Here is a 20,746-nt window from a genome sequence, read left to right as displayed (position 1 = left end):
TCAATCAACAAACTATTCAAGATGGAACGTCTGCAAGCTCTCGGATTAAGTGATCAAAAAATCAAAGAAACTCTGAAAAACGCGTCGCTAACGGGAACGATTTCTCGAGCCTTCTCCTATTTGCCAAGCGATGTGGAGTTGAGTGCATCGCAGAAATCACTGCTGTTTCAGATGTGCTCAAAACTAAAACCTCAAAGTGCCCATTTCCTGGAGATGTTAGTGAATAAAATCCACATTGGCGCTCTGGACACCAGCCTTCGGGTCGACACGGCACTCGAGTATGTTTTAACCAACGTGGCAAAGACTACTTTCGACGAGGCAGCATTCGATAAGGCTTGTGGAGTAGGGGTTGTGGTGACACCGGAAGAAGTGGAATGGGCGGTGGAAAAGACGGTAGCAAAACACAGAGAAGATATTTTACAGCATCGTTACGGATTCAACGTAGGCAAACTTCTGACCGAGATTCGTTCCTTGTTACCATGGGTAGATGGAAAAGCGCTAAAGTGTGAAGTGGACGTGCAAATATTCGATTTGCTTGGTCCAAAGACTGAGGCCGATAATGTACAAGGGAAGAAGAAACGAGAAAAGCCGGTGTTAGCCGAAGCTGCCTCTAAAATAGTTCACAAGATGCCTGAAAAATTGAAAGAAGTCAGCAGCGCCCAACATGAAGATAGACCTGAGGGACCACGGACGATGGTCGATCTGATGCGGAAGGTCGACTTCCATCGACCAGGAGAAAATTTCAAAACAGACGGCTATGTCGTTACGCCCGACACGGAACGATTGTTGAAAGAGCATCTCCTGCGAACTGGAGGCAAAGTTCGAACACGTTTCCCGCCAGAGCCGAATGGTATTCTGCACATTGGCCATGCCAAGGCGATCAACATCAACTTTGCGTTCGCCGCAGCAAACGATGGCGTATGCTTCTTGCGTTACGATGATACCAATCCAGAAAAAGAGGAAGAAAAATTTGTTCGTGGTATTCGGGATATCGTAGAATGGCTTGGTTACAAACCATTCAAGGTTACCTATTCGTCTGACTACTTCCAGCAGCTGTATGAATTTGCGGTACAGCTTATTCGCAAGAATTTAGCATACGTTTGTCACCAAACTGCCGAGCAGATGAAAGGCTTCACGACTGAGGTATCGAAGTGGCGCGAGCGTCCGATTGCTGAAAACTTAGCCCTTTTCGAAGACATGAAAAACGGCAAAATTGATGAAGGTGCCGCCACATTGCGCATGAAAATTACGCTGGAGGAAGGCAAAATGGATCCCGTGGCTTACCGGATAAAGTTCATACCCCACCATCGTACTGGCACGCAGTGGTGCATTTATCCAACGTACGATTATACGCACTGTTTGTGCGACAGCCTGGAAGACATTACACATTCGCTGTGTACGAAAGAGTTCCAATCTCGCCGCTCGTCGTATTACTGGCTCTGCAATGCGCTCAACATTTACTGCCCAGTACAGTGGGAGTACGCACGATTGAACGTCAATTACACAGTCGTGTCGAAGCGAAAGATCAACAAACTTATCACTGAAAGTAGGTCGACGTAGCATTTAAGATTATCAGAACACAAAAGTACTAACTAGGATTTCCTCTCCTTTTTTATGCAGATGTCGTCAACGATTGGGATGATCCAAGATTATTCACCCTGTCGGCTCTCCGCCGTAAAGGATATCCTGCCGAAGCAATTAATAATTTTTGTGCTCAAATGGGAATAACCGGAGCCCAAACATCCATCGATCCTTCCGCTCTTGAAGCTGCAGTTCGTGATGTTCTTAATATCACTGCTCGGCGCACGATGGCTGTGCTTTATCCACTCAAGATAACCATAACAAACTACCCGCACAACGGTCCCATACGATTGGCAATAACCGATTTTCCCAATTGCCCTGAAAAAGGCTCACATGATGTTTGGTTCGATCGAGTTGTCTACATTGAACAGTCTGACTTTTCCGAGCAAGCGGACAAGTCCTTCCGACGCTTAACGCCTGGACAAACGGTGGGACTCAAATACACTGGACTAATGTTGAATGTAGAGAAGATAATTCGAGACGCAGAGACCGCCTCTGTAGAGTTGGTGTGTCGGAGCGAACCGTGCACAGCAACGAACAAACCAAAAGCGTACATCCATTGGGTTTCCAAGCCCGTACAGACGGAGGTACGACTGTACGAGAAGCTGTTCAATCACAAAAACCCGGAAGATACTGGCGATGTTCCAGGTGGATTTATAAGCGACTGTGCTCCGAACACAATGCGCTCGACCTGCGCCTATGTTGATGAATATCTACTCCGTAGCCAAATGTACGAAAAGTTTCAATTTGAACGAGTTGGCTTCTTCTCCGTCGATCCGGATACTGCCAATTCCGGACAGCTGGTGTTTAATCGTACTGTCATGCTGAAAGAAGATTCAGGCAAAAATAATTAACGATCCGTTGGTCGTGAAATAAAACTTGGCAAATGTGCTCGGTGTGATTAAATGTCGACACCACGCCACGACACCGATAGTCACAGGCAAATAGTTACTACAATCATGTGTAGCCTCGTGCATGATTAGATATAGCGCCTTAAAATAAAAAAAGTATATCTTGTTAACTGTGGTTCGTACTAGGTGTGAGCAGTTCAATAACAATAAAATTGATTTTTCTATATACTAGTAGAAGATGTTTCGATGATGGCATAAAGATAATTCGAACACCAAGGACACTAGTTTCATCTTCCGTATCATTTGTTTCAATGGCACTATGGGACCGTTATGATGGTGTAAAAGTTCGCCGAAAAGAAGATAGTGTGCTTCGGCAAGGCACCATTCGAAAAATTTCTGTTAGCATGAACGATGAGAGAGACGTTGGACAAAACTTCGATCGCGCGTCGAGGAGCGGAATTCGTGTGCATTGCTGGACTTGGAATTGCAAATCCTATCTTCCTAAAATCAATATTTCCATGCAACATAAAATGCATTCAACAATCGTACTATAACATTTATTACTGCAAATCGTATACCTCTTAAATGCCAGGAGGTTTTCCTACAATCGGACTTGTAGTTCTGATTACATATTTCTAAGGTCGTTCTTTATCGTTTACATACTGTAAATTTGAAAGTATTCAGTGTACTGTATTCTGGGAGTAGCTGAGTGATGTGTCGTTGAATGTGATTCCAGTCGATAATCTCGTGCATTTGCGGCGAGCAGCAGAAAATCAAAAAATGTGTTTATATAGAATAGAATTGTGTTGCAGTGGATGATTGGAGCTCGATCTGTCCCATCTTGAATTGCAAACGTTGCAACCACTTCAGCAGAGCCTCTGATGCGTGAAAATCTTGCTCTTCGAGGTTGGGCACTGCGTCGCGACAGTTCTGCAATCGCACGTGCAGTGTTCCCGAGAGTTGTGTGTTAGACGAAAGCACCGGTGTCCATAGAGGCAATAACTTGGCCAATATTGTAGATCTTGTCTCTTTCAGAGACTCTAGAAGTCCCAAAAAATGAAGATTCACACTTTCTGAAAGCTAGAGAGACAAGAGTACGAGCCATTCAAATGACATTATCTTACCCATACCGTGCTCGAGTGGTTCGACTTAAACGAAAGAGTTTGGTATCGACTTTCTATCGTGTTCGAACCTTACTCAAATCTTACCTTCGAGTGAGACACCAACTGCAAAATACACGGTGTAACTTTGGCCCAAAACTCGAACAGCACACTCAGAGTAGTATTGTACGTCTCGGATGAAATTGCTGCTAGACTTGCTACCTGCTCAAGATACACTGTCCACAGTTGGCACAGTGTGAACGCATGGAACAAGGAAGACATGTGCAGAACGGATGTTTTCGACTGCTCTGCGAATCCGGCAAATATCACTTGCACGTGATCCGCAATGTGGCAGCTGGCTTCTTGAGGCACGGGTTGTATTATGAGGCTGCAGTTTCTTAGGTGCGCCTGGTGTGGAGCTGCTGTTCCAATGCCCATCTTGCGCACTACTAATGCTGTATGGGTAAGTGATCCCATAAGCAGCCACGATAGTAACCTCATATGACCAACACATTCTGTAAACTCTTTCGGTCTGTTTCAGTAAAAAGCAAAAGAAGGGATTTCAATAAAACAGTGCTGATTTTGCTTCAAGCTAAACATACCCTTGCTGCAATGACGATGGCGCGTTGTTCAACCAAGGAAGATATTTGGAAACCGTTCGACTATCTTTGGAATTTCCTCGTGACATCTCCAACGCAAGATACTGTGCTATAGCTCCTTTTAGCACGCCACCAATTGTATCCTCACATAATCCAGGGCCCGTGCCGGATGCTTTCAGATTCTAACAGATGAAAATATCACTGGCTTGTAATGCGAGTACACCTCGGAGTCGTCAGTAGTAAGAGCTTACCTTTATTTTGCTCAATGTGTGGAAATCGGCCAAAAATTCCAGTATATCGTTCAAGTACGGTTGTCGCATGCAGTCGGTTATGTTACAGTTGATGTGCACGTACGATTCTCCCACGGACATTTCACCGCTAATACAGGGCGGAAGTATACCTCCGGCATCTTGAAGCAGGAAGCCCACCAACAGCAACAGATTGATGTCGGGTACGTTGATTTTGAATTTCAGAGCCTGTACCAGATCGAATACTATTTGGCGTCCCAGGTACAACTTATCGCGTTCCTTTGTGAATGCTCGTCCGCTGAGATTACAAATTTCGACCAGTATCTTATGCGTCAACCGCAAGTTCTGAATCGCGTAGCTTATTATTTTAGAAAACGGTTCCAAAATAGTCTGCGTGAAAAGAAAAAAGGGTATCTAAATAGTTAGGCATCGAATTTCCAAATTCTATGTTGAAATTCATTCCCGATTTTCAATGTGACCGTCGTTGTGAATGTTGTTCAATTCTAATTAGAATGTAGAATTTAGAGTTTAGCATAATTCAGCATTCCGCAACCATCAGGACACGGATAACTTATGCGCTGTACAGGTATGCTCAACGTGTCTTATAAACTAACTTTAACTTGCAATTTTACAGCGCACGTAATAAAAAAAGGTTTGACCTGTGTTCGTTTGAATCATATTTGATCTGTTGAATGCTGCGTTGTGATGATGTTACCGTCAAATTATGCCATAGCGGGTGTCGGTGTAACAGTATACTACAAATACTACTCGCGTTGTTGTTCTTTACCTTAGACAGTTGCGGCACCTTCAGCAAGCATACTATGATTTCAAGCAAGTGCTCTGTTCCAGTCATGCTGGGAAGAATCAAAATAACGCGACGGAACAGGCTGTCCAGACTTTGTACTACTGGCGACCACACACTGCCGGCAATACAGTCTACCGGTACGCACTGAAGATATTCGGCCAAGTTGCGGAAAATCACCGGCATCAAATCAATTGGGAGTGTTTTCTTGGCATTGAGTGTTTCTGCCAACATCTGTATGGGACTTGTGGGGTTTAGTTCCGAGAAATCATTTAAACTGTTTGACACACTTCGATAGAATCGCTTGCGAGTAATTTCTAGAAAAGAAATGGATGCATTGAAGATAAAGTGGATATTACGAAAAAAACATTCCATCCTACCGTCTTTTTGACTCAGGAATACTTGGTAGAACACGCCATTTGGTGCGAGCTGATGCAAAACACATCGAATAAATTGATGTGCAACGGACTGTGAGCCTCCTGGTAAGTGAGTTAAATTTTCACAGCGCCACGGGAACGTCGGATGCAACGAAATCCTGCCATACAATATAATATGTTGCAAATGTTAGAAGAAAAATGAAATATGTTTTTTTATAAGGCAGATCCGCGGCAATTAAGGACAAAGGTTGATATCGAGAACACCATGTTATGGCAGACAGGGCAATTTGAAAGAGATTCGTTATAATGAAGTAACATCGCACAGAAATCAGTTAACAACCTTGAGACGATGGCCAAAATATCCGGCAAAAACGGTGCTCCGAGTGATGGTTCGCGATGGATAAAGGTGCCCAGTACGATCAGCATAATTCCTGTTTCTTCGTCTGTGTATTGCTCCTTAATTGCACCACATTCTGAGCAACGTTCACAGATACACTCATCTCCGATACGAAGACTGCTCTGTAGGACCATAGAAAGAACAGAGGCACAATGTTAAACTTCAATTAAACCAATAGACATGTTACGCTAGTTTGATTACAAACATTTTGTAACGTTACTTTTCCATGCAGTTTTCTTCATTTCAATAAACTACAATAACTACTAACATTTCAATAAACTACAAATGAAAATATTTTTTTGGCTCGTAGTAAAGAACTACGTTTCACAAATTTCGATTTCGAAGGTCTTTCTCAGTGTGCTGGGCCAGATGTCTTTTGTCTTAGAATAAGGTTGGCCAATTATTGAGTTAGAGTGAATTGCTAACTATCGGAAGACTTTACTTTATACTTATAACTTATATAATGATAACATATTTTGAGCTGTTTTGCTTTCGTCCTTTTGCTTGAATTTAAATGGAGTGATGCACTGGGAACTTATAATATATGACTACGAATCGATTCCGTTTTCGGTGATCTAAAACGATAGCAAGAGGATACGCCAAATAGCTTCCGGGAATAACTTGTCAAAGTCTTTCGCCGAAGGCCCTCTCCAAAGCTGGCACTCTCAGTTACACCAGACAAGGAGACGCTCCGAATAAACTCAGATTTTTTAACCGTTCGTAAGGAAAAAGAAGAGGAAATGTTGCGATTGCGTTGATAAGGTGACAAGAATTTAACCGGACTACGGTAATGTCGAATAAGTAAGTCGTGAATTTGATTTACCGATTTCTCCGGACATGACGAACTTTCCGGATCGTCAATATCCGATTCGACTTTTGCTTCAGGTGGCCATGACCCGGCGTACTTGACCCGAGTGTCTTTGTGAGAGGCTCCTGCTGTTTTCGTACTGTGCGTTTGTTTAGATGCTTCCTTTGCTTCCATTCGCTTGTTGCCAGATTTTTCCGCACAGTCTGCCGTTTGCATTGGCAATACGGTGCTCCCAAACCCGCCGCTATCACGACCGTCATCATTGTCGAGGTTTTGTGGCGGCGACTCCAGCGCAGACTGTTTAGTCAATTTTCTGGGTGATGCCGTCGATGCTTCTCGTACATGGATGAGGTCTGCCGGAATCTGCCGAAAGTCAGAAGGGAGCGGGCTGTTATATTGGTATCATAAACTGGAAAAAATACTCACATTTGACTGTTCGTCGGTTGCACCATTTGATAGAACTGGGACGTCCGATAAGCCTAGCCCTTCTCGTACCGTCTCGACTATGGCGTTCACATTCTCGGTAGCATATTGCCCGATAGGTAACAGTCGTTCAAGGGAAGGCAGTGGCAGCTGGTGAAGGTATGTTTTAGGTAAAGCGGTTGACAACGCGCCTTTCCCTTCGAGCAGCAACTTCGATGATCCGAAGAGTGCGGGCATTTTTTCTAAAGACTGTACCTTGAATTCATGACTGGAATCGGACGCAAATGAAGAGCTTGCCTGGCATTGGTCATTGTCACGTGGAGGCGTGCATCTGTTCAACGATCCCAGTGCTTGTTGAACCACCTGATTTGTGGACTGCCTTTGCTCGGTTGCGCATGTCGTTTTCTTCTCGTTACCACTCTGTTCATCTGTGTAGGAACCAAAGGTATACTGCACTTAGTTGTTTTATTGGTACACAAGAAACAGTACAAAGAAACGTTAACATTGTCTCTTTTGCAGGCCAATGCTCTGAAAACTGACTACTAATTGTCCTACCTTGTATTGAGCGAGATTCCGCAGACTTTGAAGCTACTTCCTTCGTTACATTCGATCCACTACTGCTGCCGGTGCTCTGCGTAACGACGATAGCTTTTTGCACATTCGCAAATGGATTGAGTACGGCTTGAGCCTTAGGTTGGCCGAGCATAGACGAAGTAACCATCATCCGAACACCCTCCTGTACGGAACACTTCTGTGAGTTTAGCTGAAATGCCGAAGCCATTCTAAAGATGTTACTGCTTATCTTTTCCTGCTTTTCTACCTTTTCCGGTACCGTTATCCGCTTGTCATTTTCTATCTTTCTGTCGTGTATCTCGGTTTGTTCGGACGACGCTTGATAGTTTTTTTTCGATGTACTCATTTGATGCGCTCCTTGTTGCGACATTGTCGTTGCGGTGCCCAACTTTGGCGGCCCACCGGCGGCAGGCAGGTTTGCCCGGTTTTCGTTTGTTGAACGCACAACCGTTTTGCATGCTGTGTCATGTTTCAGTGCGTTCGAATCGTCTTCGTTACTAGCGGTGTCCTCAAGCGATCCCTTTTCAACGAAAAATTTAAAGTACGATCATAATGTAAGCTAAGGTTCATTCGTAAACTATTGTTGCATCGAACTATAAGTTCTAATTGTGATATTAACAACACAACGCAATTTAAACCATACACACATTATCTACCTGGACACTGCTCTCCTGCAGAGTACTGTCCGACACGTCACTTTCAGGTATAACGACCAATTCCGATTCAGTATCGTCTCCGTCGAAACTGGCGTCAGGATGTTTGCGCGGGCCTTTGGATCCTTTCAGGCGCGACGATCGGTTGCGCGAGGTATCGTCTCCCGCGTAAAGGCCAAGAGTTGCGGGCTGCAGTGGACTGTGTGGAGGGCTATCATTCAAGCGCCTGTCGTCGAGCTCCGAAGTGGCACCGAGTGATGGCTGACTTTGATTGCGCAATCGTGTCGCCGAATAGTCCATTATAATGGTCGTTGGAATACGGCGACACTTGTGAAACTGTGCATCGAGCGAGTTAATAACTAGTCGAATCATGTTCTGCACTTGATCCGTCATCGACGCCTGCTTGTATTGGTACTTGTACAATATGACCAGCAGCGACATCAACCAGTTGCGACGCACGTGAGGCTCAAGATACCATATGGAGAAGTTGTAAGTTGCCACACTGTGGTGATTTTCGGTCCCGGGTCCCAGCTGCAGGAAAGCACTGTTCGTCTGATTCGGCGCGTACAGCAACAGCTGGATGACTGTCGGTAGGAGCATCCAGCCCATTTGATAGTTTTGGTCCAGCACCTGCGGCAGATTGGCCATAAATGCATTGAAAACAGACGAGCTGCGGAGCCGGTTCGGGGCACAGTGAAAGAACTTCTCCCCTTGATTGTAACCCAGCAGCAAATACAGGTGTCGGAGCACAATCGACTGAATTTTAAACAGTGGTTTCTCATCCGTAGGATAAGCCTATGGTGTATGGAACCACGGTGCACGGTCCAGAAATACCCAGAAGGAAGAGCGTAGAATGAGAAACGAGTAAGTAAAGAGCGCAAAAAGGGTACGAAATAATGTGAAAGGCTTGAGTAAGGACGATGCACAGTGCACGTGAGATGCGAACGCCGCTTACCAGATCCGGTCGCGACATGAACTGCATCAGAAGAAAGATGAGCAGGTGGATGGTTTCCCTGTCTGCCTCTTCCAAATCGATCACGCGGTACAGGCTACCCATATGAAAATCATCGTTTTGGCCACTGATCGAATGAACGTGTCCATCTACAACCGAGATATTCGAAAATTGAGATGTAGAGAGCGACACATTGATAAAGAGGGTGATAAAGAGAGGGAAAGAAAGACAGAGTGAAAGAGACAGAGAGAGAGAGAGAGGGAGAGAGAGGGAGAGAAGGGAAGATAGAGAGAGAGATCAAAGGAAATAGCACAGGAGGCACCATGAAAAAAGGGGAAAACACATTTCGTTTATCTCCACTTCCGGCATTAAAAAACAGAGCGACACACACGGCAAGCGGCAGGTTACGCCGCGTCTGCTCACTTACCCAAACCAAATCGTGAGCTCTTTCGCTTCAGAATCGGCGCAGACACTTGTCGATTGTAGACCTTTTCTTTCTCTGAAACAGAACATTAATGATATGAATTGAACAGACCGCAGGACGCTGTTTGGTTCAAATTGCGAAATGATTTTCACAAAAACGCATGTTGCGCAGAGAAACAATAATACGTACCAACTTTCGACTCCTGTCGTGGTATGATTGTAGCTGGAGCGGACATTGTGCGCTTGTAAGGCCACTTTGCGCCGAACGATGCGCTCAGCGTCTTCGACATACTGCCGCTCGTATCCGATTGGCTCAATGCTTCCCGGGCTTTGTTGATCTTCGTTGACAGGATCTCACTGCCGTTTTCACTATTACGCAGATCGCGTAGATAAGAAATGTCGCCGGCACGCTCCAGGTTGATTTGGGCTTCGACAAACAGTGTGTCGAAGCGGTTGAGGAAAAAGTCCCATGTCAGAACCTTACGATCCGAGAGTGAATTGTGGAGCTGATAGATTGACTGCAATACCACCGGTCGGTCGATGATAAATTTATCAAACTGGCTCTCCAGGCAGTAAAGAAGTGCCTGGATAGCGTAGTCGTGGATCGTGCCAAGGTAAAGGGTAGCGCGCTGCGCCACATGCACATTTAAATCATCGCAAGCCGCCACCAGATGGCAGAAAGCCGTCGCCAGCGATGTTTGTAAGCTAACTTCCGTTCGGAGTGGCGTGGTGTCCATGAAGCGCGTGATTACTATAGAAAAAATCAGCATGCAAAATAACATTTATTGTATTGCGTACATAGGGGAACTCAAATGTTACGTACCAGTTACCCGTTCTACTGCTTCGAACCGAACTCTCCAATCAGCGTCATGAAACGCCTCTTGCACTACTTTCCAAAACACGTCCGATCCCATCGGTAGTGTAATACAGTGCAGCAGTATGGGCACCGTCGCCTGGCAAATGTGCGATTGCGCTGCAGTGCAAAGCTTCCATAAACTGCAAAATTACACAACAAGATGACACAAGAACCATTCAAACCACGATTCAGATGACGAGCACCCATTTCCAATAAATAGTCCATCCAGATCTTCACGGGCATTCATTTTTACGTAGGACAAGCAACTTACAAACATACGCAAATTGATAATTGATACAAAATCAAACAATAATCTACAAAAATTCAAAAAGTAAACATTTTGCCAATAAACTATAAACATAGAACCAAGATTATATGACTAAAACATCACTGAAAATTGAATTTCTGAAATTTTTCTTAAACAGAAAAAAAATTTGCACTTACTTTTTAATTAGCATATTTTCTTGACACCAGATGAAGAAACCACGGTTATCTCGAGCCGCCTTCACAAATGCATCACCATGCAGCACCATGATATTCAAACACTGCAACACATAATAAAGGATGTCTGCTTTGTCAATGTTGGGAATTTCTTTCAGTAGCTGATAGATAAATTGCAATGACTGGGGCAGTGTATCGATCGAAAACTTAAACTTTCCCACTGATGTGTGCCAAAACTCTTCATTGGCTTCGAATGGGTGAGAACTTTCGAAATTTTCCGAGTCCAATCCATCTGCTTCGGAACTGCTTTCGCCGATAACGGTCGGTTTTGCAATCTGAACGGTGGCGGTGGCTATTGTACCAAATAAAAAAATCTTTATGTATTCATTATGTATCAATCTAATGTTCATAATCAATGTAATGTAATTTATTTAAAAAGCAATTTAATAAAAAGCTTCAATAGCACTGCATTGCGGGATTGTAACGACAAACGAATACAAAACAGGGAACAGAAAAACTGTCACCAAGCTAATGAATAAATGTTACTAAAATGTAATTTTTAGTTGGGCTTTTCGTCATTTTAATGCTAAATAAAACATGGTTTATATTTGTGTAATCGAAAATCGCAGTGGAAACGGAAGTGAAAATACTTACCAACATCCGCTTCCGATAACGTTACAGATCGTGCAACGGCCGGTACTACTCTCTCCGAAGGCATGATGGCAGCTAAATCCAGCTGCTCTGAAACAGTTTCCACTGTAGCCGTCATGATCTGTAATGATTGATTATTACGATATGATGTGTGGAATATGATGTGATGTGGAAAATACTTATGGTCGTTAAATGCCGAGATGGTCAGCGTCTTTATCATATTACTTTACATACTTAGCAAACATCAAGTAAGGACACATTGTGTTCAAAATAGCCACTTACTTCCGTTCGAAGACGTAATTATCAGAAAAGCGTTTAGACCGTTGTTTTAAAACAATGGTGCAAATCATTGAACTTCGTACATCAAAAAGTAATCCGACATTTATGATATTAATGCAAGGGTAAAACCAAATCAATTAGAATATTGAAACGGAAAGTAAGTAAATTAAAGTAAATGTACAAAAACAGTTTGATCCAAAAACCATAGTTTGATTGGCGACACTTAAACACACCAACATTGATTCCGATAGGAGCACGAATCGGCACGCTCGCGAGCACGAAGGATAATCAGCTCACATATACAGTAATCACGTAGACAGTCAAGTACATAAAGAATAGTTTGCAAAAATCGGTCAAAAACTAATCCGAACATAAAGGATTAAGAAACATAAGCAAACATAGCCTGTGAAATGTTGTTAAGTTTCCTCAAACTGGGATATGCTTTTAAAAAAACCTTTCAGAAACGTATACAAACACAACCACAATCGTTACATAGTTACGTATTTGTAAGACAGATTCGAAAGTAAGAAGTGAATTGCATAACTGAAAGAAAGTAAACTGCATACTAAAAATTTACACAAATTATTAACCATTGAATTTTTGAAAATGTTTTCTACATTTGAGTCATCCCGATGCGATCTTTCAATACGAATCTTAGAGAAGGCTTCAAACGTCCTTATATAGAGCTGCGTAAGTTTTGTGTACAATGCTGACGAATGATTTTTTAGAGTTTCTTGTCTTTCTTAAACATTTACTTATGTATGTGTATATCACATGCATATACTGTGATATGTGTGGAACTTAAAAATCTCGCATTATGTAAGTAATAAAGGATACCTAGGTTTGATTTGTCATTAGGATTGGAATACATTAGAAGGTAGAAAGACAATTAATATTATACATACAGAACAAACATGCGGCATACTACATACGGCTAATACACCACCAACCGAGTGAGGTTCCGGTTGTGGAACTGCTACCGGCACTGGACCTAAGGAAGAAAATAGTAGTTATGCATGCATCACAAGAGTTACATTTTGGAATAATTTAGAAAGGTAAAGAGTAACCGTGGAAAGTAGGAAGACAAACAAACACAGAGAAAGAGAGAAAAATAAAGAAATAATGAGATTTATACAAAGAGAGAGAAATAGGAGAAAAAGATAGAGAGAAAGAGAAAGAGAGAGAGAAAGAGAGAGATATATTAGAACTTATTGTATGGTTTTGTTTACATGTCCTGCAAGAAATTGTGTGCGCGATAAGCAAATGTAGCAGAGTTTCACTTTGATTAGCATTATAATGATAATAACGGATTCGTAGGCTGATTTTCATGCATGTTTTGATATATAACTACGGAAAAAAACGTGGCAGCAAAGAACCATTCAAATTTTTGGTAATGTTAATTCCGTCGCTCGTGGTCTGTGATAGGACGAAGAAAATAACAATAAAATTAAAACGTACAAACATTATGAATTAACGAGTTTGCTTTGACTCACTCTTACCTCTTAAAATCTTCAAAATAAAAAAAAAACATCGTGATAAATGGAAAAAATACAATATCCACGATTGAACCGTACACGATATTCACGATACAATGTTCGATGATGAACTGAGTGAGTGTGCAACTTAGAGCTAAATGATGAAAACAATAAATATAAGAAAATAAACATGACTCTTACGCAGAAATAATGCAATAATTGTTTAACCAACTAACGGTTCACAACTTCAACTACTATTCAAAATGCACAACATTACAAAAAGCCTGAGTATTGGGTTTACTGCTTCCTACATTCTTTAGATGAAATACAAATAAAATCATCTGTAAAACAAATTATCACAAATCGCGCTTGCACAAAGGTTATGATATAATAGTTGTAGATTCAAAAACGCCCATTAAAACATTTTCTTTCAGTAAAGCGTTAACGTTTCAATAAAACATATATCAAAGAAGTACAACCTTTTTTGACTTAACCTACATAAATAAAAACGCATACGTAAATGCTAGACGATAGAAAACATTCACCTGCCATGATTATAACTTTTCCGGCATCGTCAAGAATAGAAGGCATGACTTATATTTTTCGTTTTTTGTTTGTTTTATGGTATTGAAGTATATTGTTCGGTTGAATGGTTTTCCGTTTTTTTGTGTTAATGTTCTCAGAGGGTGATGATTTGTTGTTTTTGTGTAAGTTTATTGGTATAAGGTATTGTATTACGTTATTGTGTTACAGTTGTGCAGATGTATAATAAAATGAAAAGAGACACATATACACATACATTAGGAATGAGTGAACGATACGCGAATTATTTAATCTGAATGGAAAAACTCGAACACAAATCAACATGACGATCTTATGCCACGGTGTTTGAAATAGTCTGGGTTAGTATAATTCAGTGAAAGCCTTTTCTATGCTATGAAGTACTCAGGAATGGCTTTCAGGTAATGAGCAGAGCATGTAAACCTTGCAAAACGCTCAAAGCAGCAATTATCCGCTTACTTTCTTTGGCGCTTACTTTGAAGACTATTAAAGTTTTATTTCAATAGCTCCTGTAATGCTTTTTGTGGATCGCGTTCCACTTCTTATGAGGCATATCATTTTTTCTCTTTTTTATTCATATTCGATGCACTTCCACTGTCAAGGAAGAGCAACAGTGTAGTGTACTTCATAACAACGACAACACATAAGAACACTCCAACAAGTCTAACAAACAGAAATACAAGACATGTTACCGTTTCGCGCGATAACAAAAATAGTATGAGCAAGTTTGTATACTTTGATATCATAATCGGAATGTTGATATCGTAATTGAATGTTGTCATTATTATTTCATAAAACGTTTCAAAATAAACGGCACAAGGTCTACTCACATGCGAGCATGGGAGATAAGCATGTGCAGAATTGTATTGTTACCTTATATCATATCGAGTGATTAATTGAAGTTAATCACTTCCCATATCAGCAAACCAACAGTCTGACTAGCCAGAAAATGCTAGCTCGCAGTGGTGAAAAAAACTATGAGAATGGCAACTGCATATTGTGGAATAGATGTCAATTGCTTATTTATCGTATGCCACATGCTCCCTAATAAATCCCGTTAATACCTTCTTTATCAACTATCAGTATCAAGTGAACGGTTTGGACAATGTTCTGCAATTGAAAAAATCAAATCTTCATTGGAGTAGAAACAAAGTGTGAAGTCTTCGTTCAAAATCAACAAAACCTATACTAAAAATATAACGGTAAACGGAAAACAATCATCTTTGTTTGATGTGGTGCTTACCTAATGGTCCAAGCGGTATGTGTAGCGGTGCCATAGAGAGCGATATATCGCGCTCATTAGGTTTCACTTCCTTCTCGAGCTCGGGCGGGCTTTTTCGAGTTTTCTCATCGTCCATGGTGGTTTGCAGTGGCGGCTAGATTTTTGTTACGAAAGTTATCACTTTTGTTCTTCAAGGCAACTTTCGGGATCTTGCTTACATCTGGTGGGTTTACAGGATAGATCGGAGCCAAATACTGCACTAACTTGGTGGACAGCTGGTGCCACATTACCGATGTTTCGCAATAAGCACAATCCTGCCACAAAGAAATCAAAATAACTGCCATGTACCCACTTTTGGCCTCTTTTGCATACCATCTGTCGGCAATAATGGTTGCCCATTCCGACGTTGGCTGCGGTCACCATACACTTCAGAAGGCGGCAAACATTCTCGGCGACGGTGGTGTAAATGCCCGAATGCATCTCTATTTCTTGTAGTTCCATCTGAGAAAGAATCAACGGAAAAGCATGCCTTAATAAACGTAAGTTGCTTTGTGTTAGCGCCGTAGTCATTGCTCACGCCGACTACATACCTGGCGTAATAGAATATCCAACATTAGCACGCAACAGGTGAGATTGTGCTCAGCATCGGACGAAAATTCCATGCACTTGCTTATCGGAACTTCGTCGTCTGACATGGCTGAAGTGTTGCCAGACTCGTCTTCAACAACTGGTGCTGAACCCAAGAACGTAATAGGGGGATATTTGTTACGTCCAACATCATTGTCGCATAGTGTGCCGTGGGATTCTCGAACAAACTCAATACTTACATATGGAGCTCCTTCTTGGTGGTTGCAGATCTCGCTCCTTGGAAAGTTTCAACCCAGCGGCAAGAATTTCACTGCTGGCTCCCGTACCGCCACCACCACTGCCCCCGTTGCCAACAGTCAATCCTGATCGAGTGACATCTTTGGCTTTGTTTATTTCGGCCTGAACCCCGTGTTTCATGATTCGCACTCCGTCACCGAACATTGCGAACAATTGGGGAAGAGGAATGACGATTTCCAGCTTTGTCAAATTCTGCAACCAATAAAGCGCCTGTTGCTGCACTTTGGCAGTCGTTTTCTCGAAGCGTATTGTCACGAAGTTGTACATCGATTTGGCGTCAAAACCGAGCGGCGACATTTCTGCATCTAGAATTTTGTTCAGAACAATCTTCAACTCGGACAACTCTTTCTCAGGTACGTCGTTTGTGATGGCTTCCATCCAATGGGGCATCACGGTGTCCCATATTTCTTGCGTAATAATTTCGTAGGGTATCAAGCATATCAGGCGCTGCAAACCCTCCTTCAAGTGCGACGTGCGCGATGCCAACGAATCCCAGTGCCCACCAACGCGCGAGTATTCGGGCGGATGCGGTAACAGACAATCAATGAACTCCTTGTAGTGGCTAATGCGGACTTCCTTCAGCCAGCTGCAGATGTGGTCCTGCTTCAATTTCTCCAACGTACTCTCGGTTTGCCCGTCGTACGAGTAGGCGGTCACGTGAAACCAGTGGAACAGCATCGACAGCAACCGGCCCAAAATCTCGACAGGTGTGTCGACCGTTGGTGTGCACCGTCCGACCAGCAACCAAATGCCGTAGCGCCCCAATAATTGTCGCTCTTCGAGTGTGAGTAAGTCCACCGACACTTCGCCGGTGTTGGTTACGTTTGATTTTGGGTCTTGAGGGGCCATATCCTTGCGAAAGTCTACATTCAAGGGCTTCGCTTCGCGAAGTAGACTGATTACTGATTCCACCAGATACGTTTGCATTTCAGCATCCATCATCATCATCGGCGGCAGGCTACGATGTACGATATGGTCGATGCCACGGCGACTGTTATGGCGGTTACCATGGCACTGCATGCAGTATCGTATCGGATGATTGCCGTTGTAACTGGCACATTCGGTCGAAAAGCAGATTGATACCGCCGACTTTTCGTGGGAACGACAGTTCTAGAGAAAAGGCAAGGTTCAGTACGAGTGATATAACGGAAAACATCCATGCGGTGAAGGCATCTCAGGTTATAACCGCTACAAGTGAGATTCGAAGATAAACAAGATCCTATGAACAGTAAACACTGCCCTATGAAGAAACTATGATATAAGTCATTATTTGAACATTCAAGTTTTACGATTCGAAGATCAAACAAATTATGGTATGACCAAATACAAAAAATTACAGCGGTACAAACTAGAAAAAGAGCTAATGTTAAATGAACCATTTTTTAAATCCCTTAGTCAAATCATCTCGTAAGTAAAGTGAATTGATTGATCATGGTTCCTTGCAAATTTCTCAAAAAATAAAATTGCGTCATAAACAAGGCCTAGCTCGTATTTGTACTGTTAAAAAAAAAACCTTGCGTTAGTTTGCGGAATCGGAATGCGGAACAACACACGCAGCATTACATACCTTGTTCTCACAAACCATCGAAACCTGTTGCATAGGGTGCAAAATGTCGCCAAACATTAGATTTCGATGGTCGCGATGGATCTCGTTGGCGCACTCGATGCAAAGGTAGAGCGGAGGGGGTGCATCCGATGCATATAGTATGCTGATACAATGATCATAACACACCTTCACTGCCTCCGCGTTTCCAGCATTCGGACATGATTCACGTTGGCATACGAACGGCACCAGATCGTTGGTGAACTTACACAGCAAACCCTTGCGATCGAACAGGTTTGGATCGAAGGCTGGCCAGTAGTAGAAAAGTAGCTTGGCGGCCGACGCGCGCGACATCGCGGTACCGTAGCCAATGATGCACAGCAAGTCCTTGGCAACGTTGTGCTTCAGCCGCATCAGGCACTCCAACAGCTGGCAGTGATGCGCCGGATTGGTCGAGTACTGGAACACCAGCATAATGACGGCCGAGACTGACTGACACGCGTGGCATTCATGATCGTCATCACTTTGCCGTGCTTCACGTGGTCGGGAAGATGCAGATAGAAAATAATAGATCTTTTACGATCTTTTCATATACAATACACAATACAGAGCAATACAATTTTAAATGAACAGCGGACTTGCTAGATATCGACAGACTTGGCAACGGAAGCTTGAAACGCGTAACTAAATTCTTATCGATTAGTAACGAACTCGTGAACTTAAAGCAAACGAAAAGCTTGTCGTTTATTCTATTGTACATGAGAATCAAAACATCCTTCCCCAAACATTTTGCGGCTCGTTGATTCGGAACGAAGCGAAATGAAATTGTTACAGCTAAAACCTACATTCTACTAACGTCTTCCTATAATACCCTCATGTATTTGTTTCAGCTCAAGCCTTTACTTTTTTTGCACAACACTTCCTTTGTTTTTGTTGTTTTAAGTTAACCTAGAGAATGGCCGAAAGTACATTGCTAACCGGCTTTTTCAGTTTGCTCGTGCTTCATTCAATTGTTGACTGTTTTCCCAGCGCGATAACAACCTAACAGTGACACTGCGCTCAGCGGAAACAACTTCATTTTCTCAAGAATGTTCATACACAAACTTCTTACAAGACCTTATTCAACATGTCGCAAGAAAAACTGCTGACCGAATGACCCGGCAAGTTGACAAAATAAATTATATGTAAGTGCGTATAAAAAAGCGTATAAAAATGCAAACAAAAGTAAGATAATTAAGCTTCTTGAGTCAAACAAAAATTGTAAAAAGGAAAAAGCTTCCAAAATATGAACATCAGGCGAGTGGCACATGAGTTACTTACTGATTGTAAATGGTAGAATATAATAGCAAAGATAGTTTATGATCTCCTGGTGAAGTGAAGCTGGTAGAACAGAAATACTCGATGCCGTTAAATAGGGTAAGTTGTCAATGAGATCGCGGTCGAGAAATGGTAGTATGCAACCTAAACATTGCAGAAACGCTTTGCCGAACAGATTCAGTCCGGACTGGATGTTGGACGCAACGTCGAGCAGCATCGTGAGCGCGTTGTACAGATTTTGATACTCAAGATTTGGATAGCTTGACATACGCACTTGATCCAGTGACGGATCCTTAATCATTTCTAATGGAGAACATGGGACATCTTTCAGCAAAGCTAGTACGAAAAATGAAACAATATCGCCAATAATGCCCAATTAGTTTACGTGAATGAATTATTTATCATTGATACATTGTTAGATTGATTTAATTATAAACTTTTTCATAGAAACTTGTAAAAAGAAAGATTCTAATCTTCTAACGTTCGGATGGTGCTAGTTTTCATTATAATTATTCTCTCGCTATTAAATAAATGCATTATGCAAGGTGTCAAAAAAACTCGTTAAAGTTATAGCAACAAAGGTCTTTTAATGTTTTGTAGTTTATCCACATAAAGTATTTCACCACTATAAACAATCGCAGAAAATCGAGATTCAAATATTGCAAAAACAAGTTTTCTGTTTGAATTCATTCAATGTAATTTAAGTATTTTTTTTAATATTGTAAAGAGTAAACATTAGATATTTATAACTAAACCTAAATGAATACTTACTTAAAAGTGTTTGGGAAAAGTATTTTATAGTGTTGGCTACATCCGATCCAGTTGGAGCCGGTATTTGGTTGCTCAGAAGGCGCACGTGATACTCGTGTAGACAACGCAGCTTAGCTTGGACTTGGAGTTTGATAACAGTAAGCAACGCCATGATAAACGAAATTAAACAGTAGCTATTATTTGCTAATGCACTCACTGGAAAACTATTTTACAGTCGGCTTTTCTCCTAATTTTTTCCCCTTTCACCTGCACTCAGAACACGTTGTTTTCCAAAACTCTCATCCACCCACGCACACTCACATACACACATCCACTCTCCAATTTTCTCATGATGCTGAACTCGCATTCCCATACACCGATAAAACTGGCTAAGCGGATGGGTAGAGACTTTCCAACATTTCCCAACTGTTTTTTCGTATACTCACAAGCTGCTCCTCGTGTGCCCATATTGATTAGTTGAATTCTGAAACTGCCCGTCATTTAGATAAAGTCTATGCGATTTTTGCTCCAGTAGTTTGTTGGATCATGTGTACGTTGTACGTGAATTAGACAATCAGTAGTTTGTGGTAGATTCGCTTGTGGTTTGCGGAACAATCGTACAACTTTGCAACAACATCACCACTTAACATCGCGTCAACGTTATGGTCTAAAATGAAATTTTCGTTCTACCATGAAGATTTAGATAGTAATACTCTACACACAAACAAAAACACACACTTTTTCGTCTAAAAATAGTCAATACACCACGCCTCTTAAGTCGTCTTCACGTTACGTAAGACGAATCCTGTTTCCTTCTGCTTCCAATTAAAATGCTTTGATTTTTTCCACTTTGATTTGTTTTTACTATGCTCCGATCTCGTTGGTAGGTGCAGATATACTGAACAAATCGTTACTTTAGGAATCATCGTTCCATCTGATGGGTGAGTACCCTTCCAATCGGGCATGCGTAGTGCTTAGC

General features: G+C 42.0%; 2 protein-coding genes across 2 annotated transcripts; one reads left to right on the top strand and one right to left on the bottom strand.

Annotated features, from left to right (window-relative positions):
- The first annotated feature begins 14 nt into the window (after positions 1-14).
- Positions 15-2,663, top strand: LOC131208503 (probable glutamine--tRNA ligase). The gene is made up of 2 exons (XM_058201278.1): positions 15-1,546; positions 1,621-2,663. The coding sequence occupies exons 1-2, from the start codon at positions 22-24 to the stop codon at positions 2,433-2,435; spliced, it is 2,340 nt and encodes a 779-aa protein (XP_058057261.1). The 5' UTR covers positions 15-21; the 3' UTR covers positions 2,436-2,663.
- Positions 2,664-3,072: 409 nt separating this feature from the next.
- Positions 3,073-20,310, bottom strand: LOC131207656 (protein unc-79 homolog). The gene is made up of 28 exons (XM_058200279.1): positions 20,214-20,310; positions 19,789-19,908; positions 19,021-19,353; positions 17,725-18,233; positions 16,100-17,267; positions 15,863-16,005; positions 15,645-15,773; positions 15,491-15,586; positions 15,294-15,426; positions 14,035-14,082; positions 12,920-13,005; positions 11,739-11,856; positions 11,088-11,436; positions 10,611-10,783; positions 9,978-10,538; positions 9,792-9,863; positions 9,368-9,513; positions 8,416-9,207; positions 7,742-8,279; positions 7,190-7,614; positions 6,779-7,126; positions 5,899-6,077; positions 5,562-5,716; positions 5,167-5,498; positions 4,383-4,769; positions 4,135-4,313; positions 3,641-4,064; positions 3,073-3,512 (listed from the first exon to the last, which is right to left on the bottom strand). Exons 1-28 carry the CDS (start codon positions 20,266-20,268, stop codon positions 3,219-3,221), a joined length of 8,292 nt encoding a protein of 2,763 aa, XP_058056262.1. The 5' UTR covers positions 20,269-20,310; the 3' UTR covers positions 3,073-3,218.
- Between the last annotated feature and the right edge of the window lie 436 nt (positions 20,311-20,746).

This window comes from Anopheles bellator, chromosome 2 (assembly GCF_943735745.2).
Source record: "Anopheles bellator chromosome 2, idAnoBellAS_SP24_06.2, whole genome shotgun sequence".
NCBI classification, from domain to species: Eukaryota; Metazoa; Arthropoda; class Insecta; order Diptera; family Culicidae; genus Anopheles; species Anopheles bellator.
Note: the sequence above shows the minus strand (reverse complement) of the source record. Positions and strands in the feature narration are given on the sequence as shown.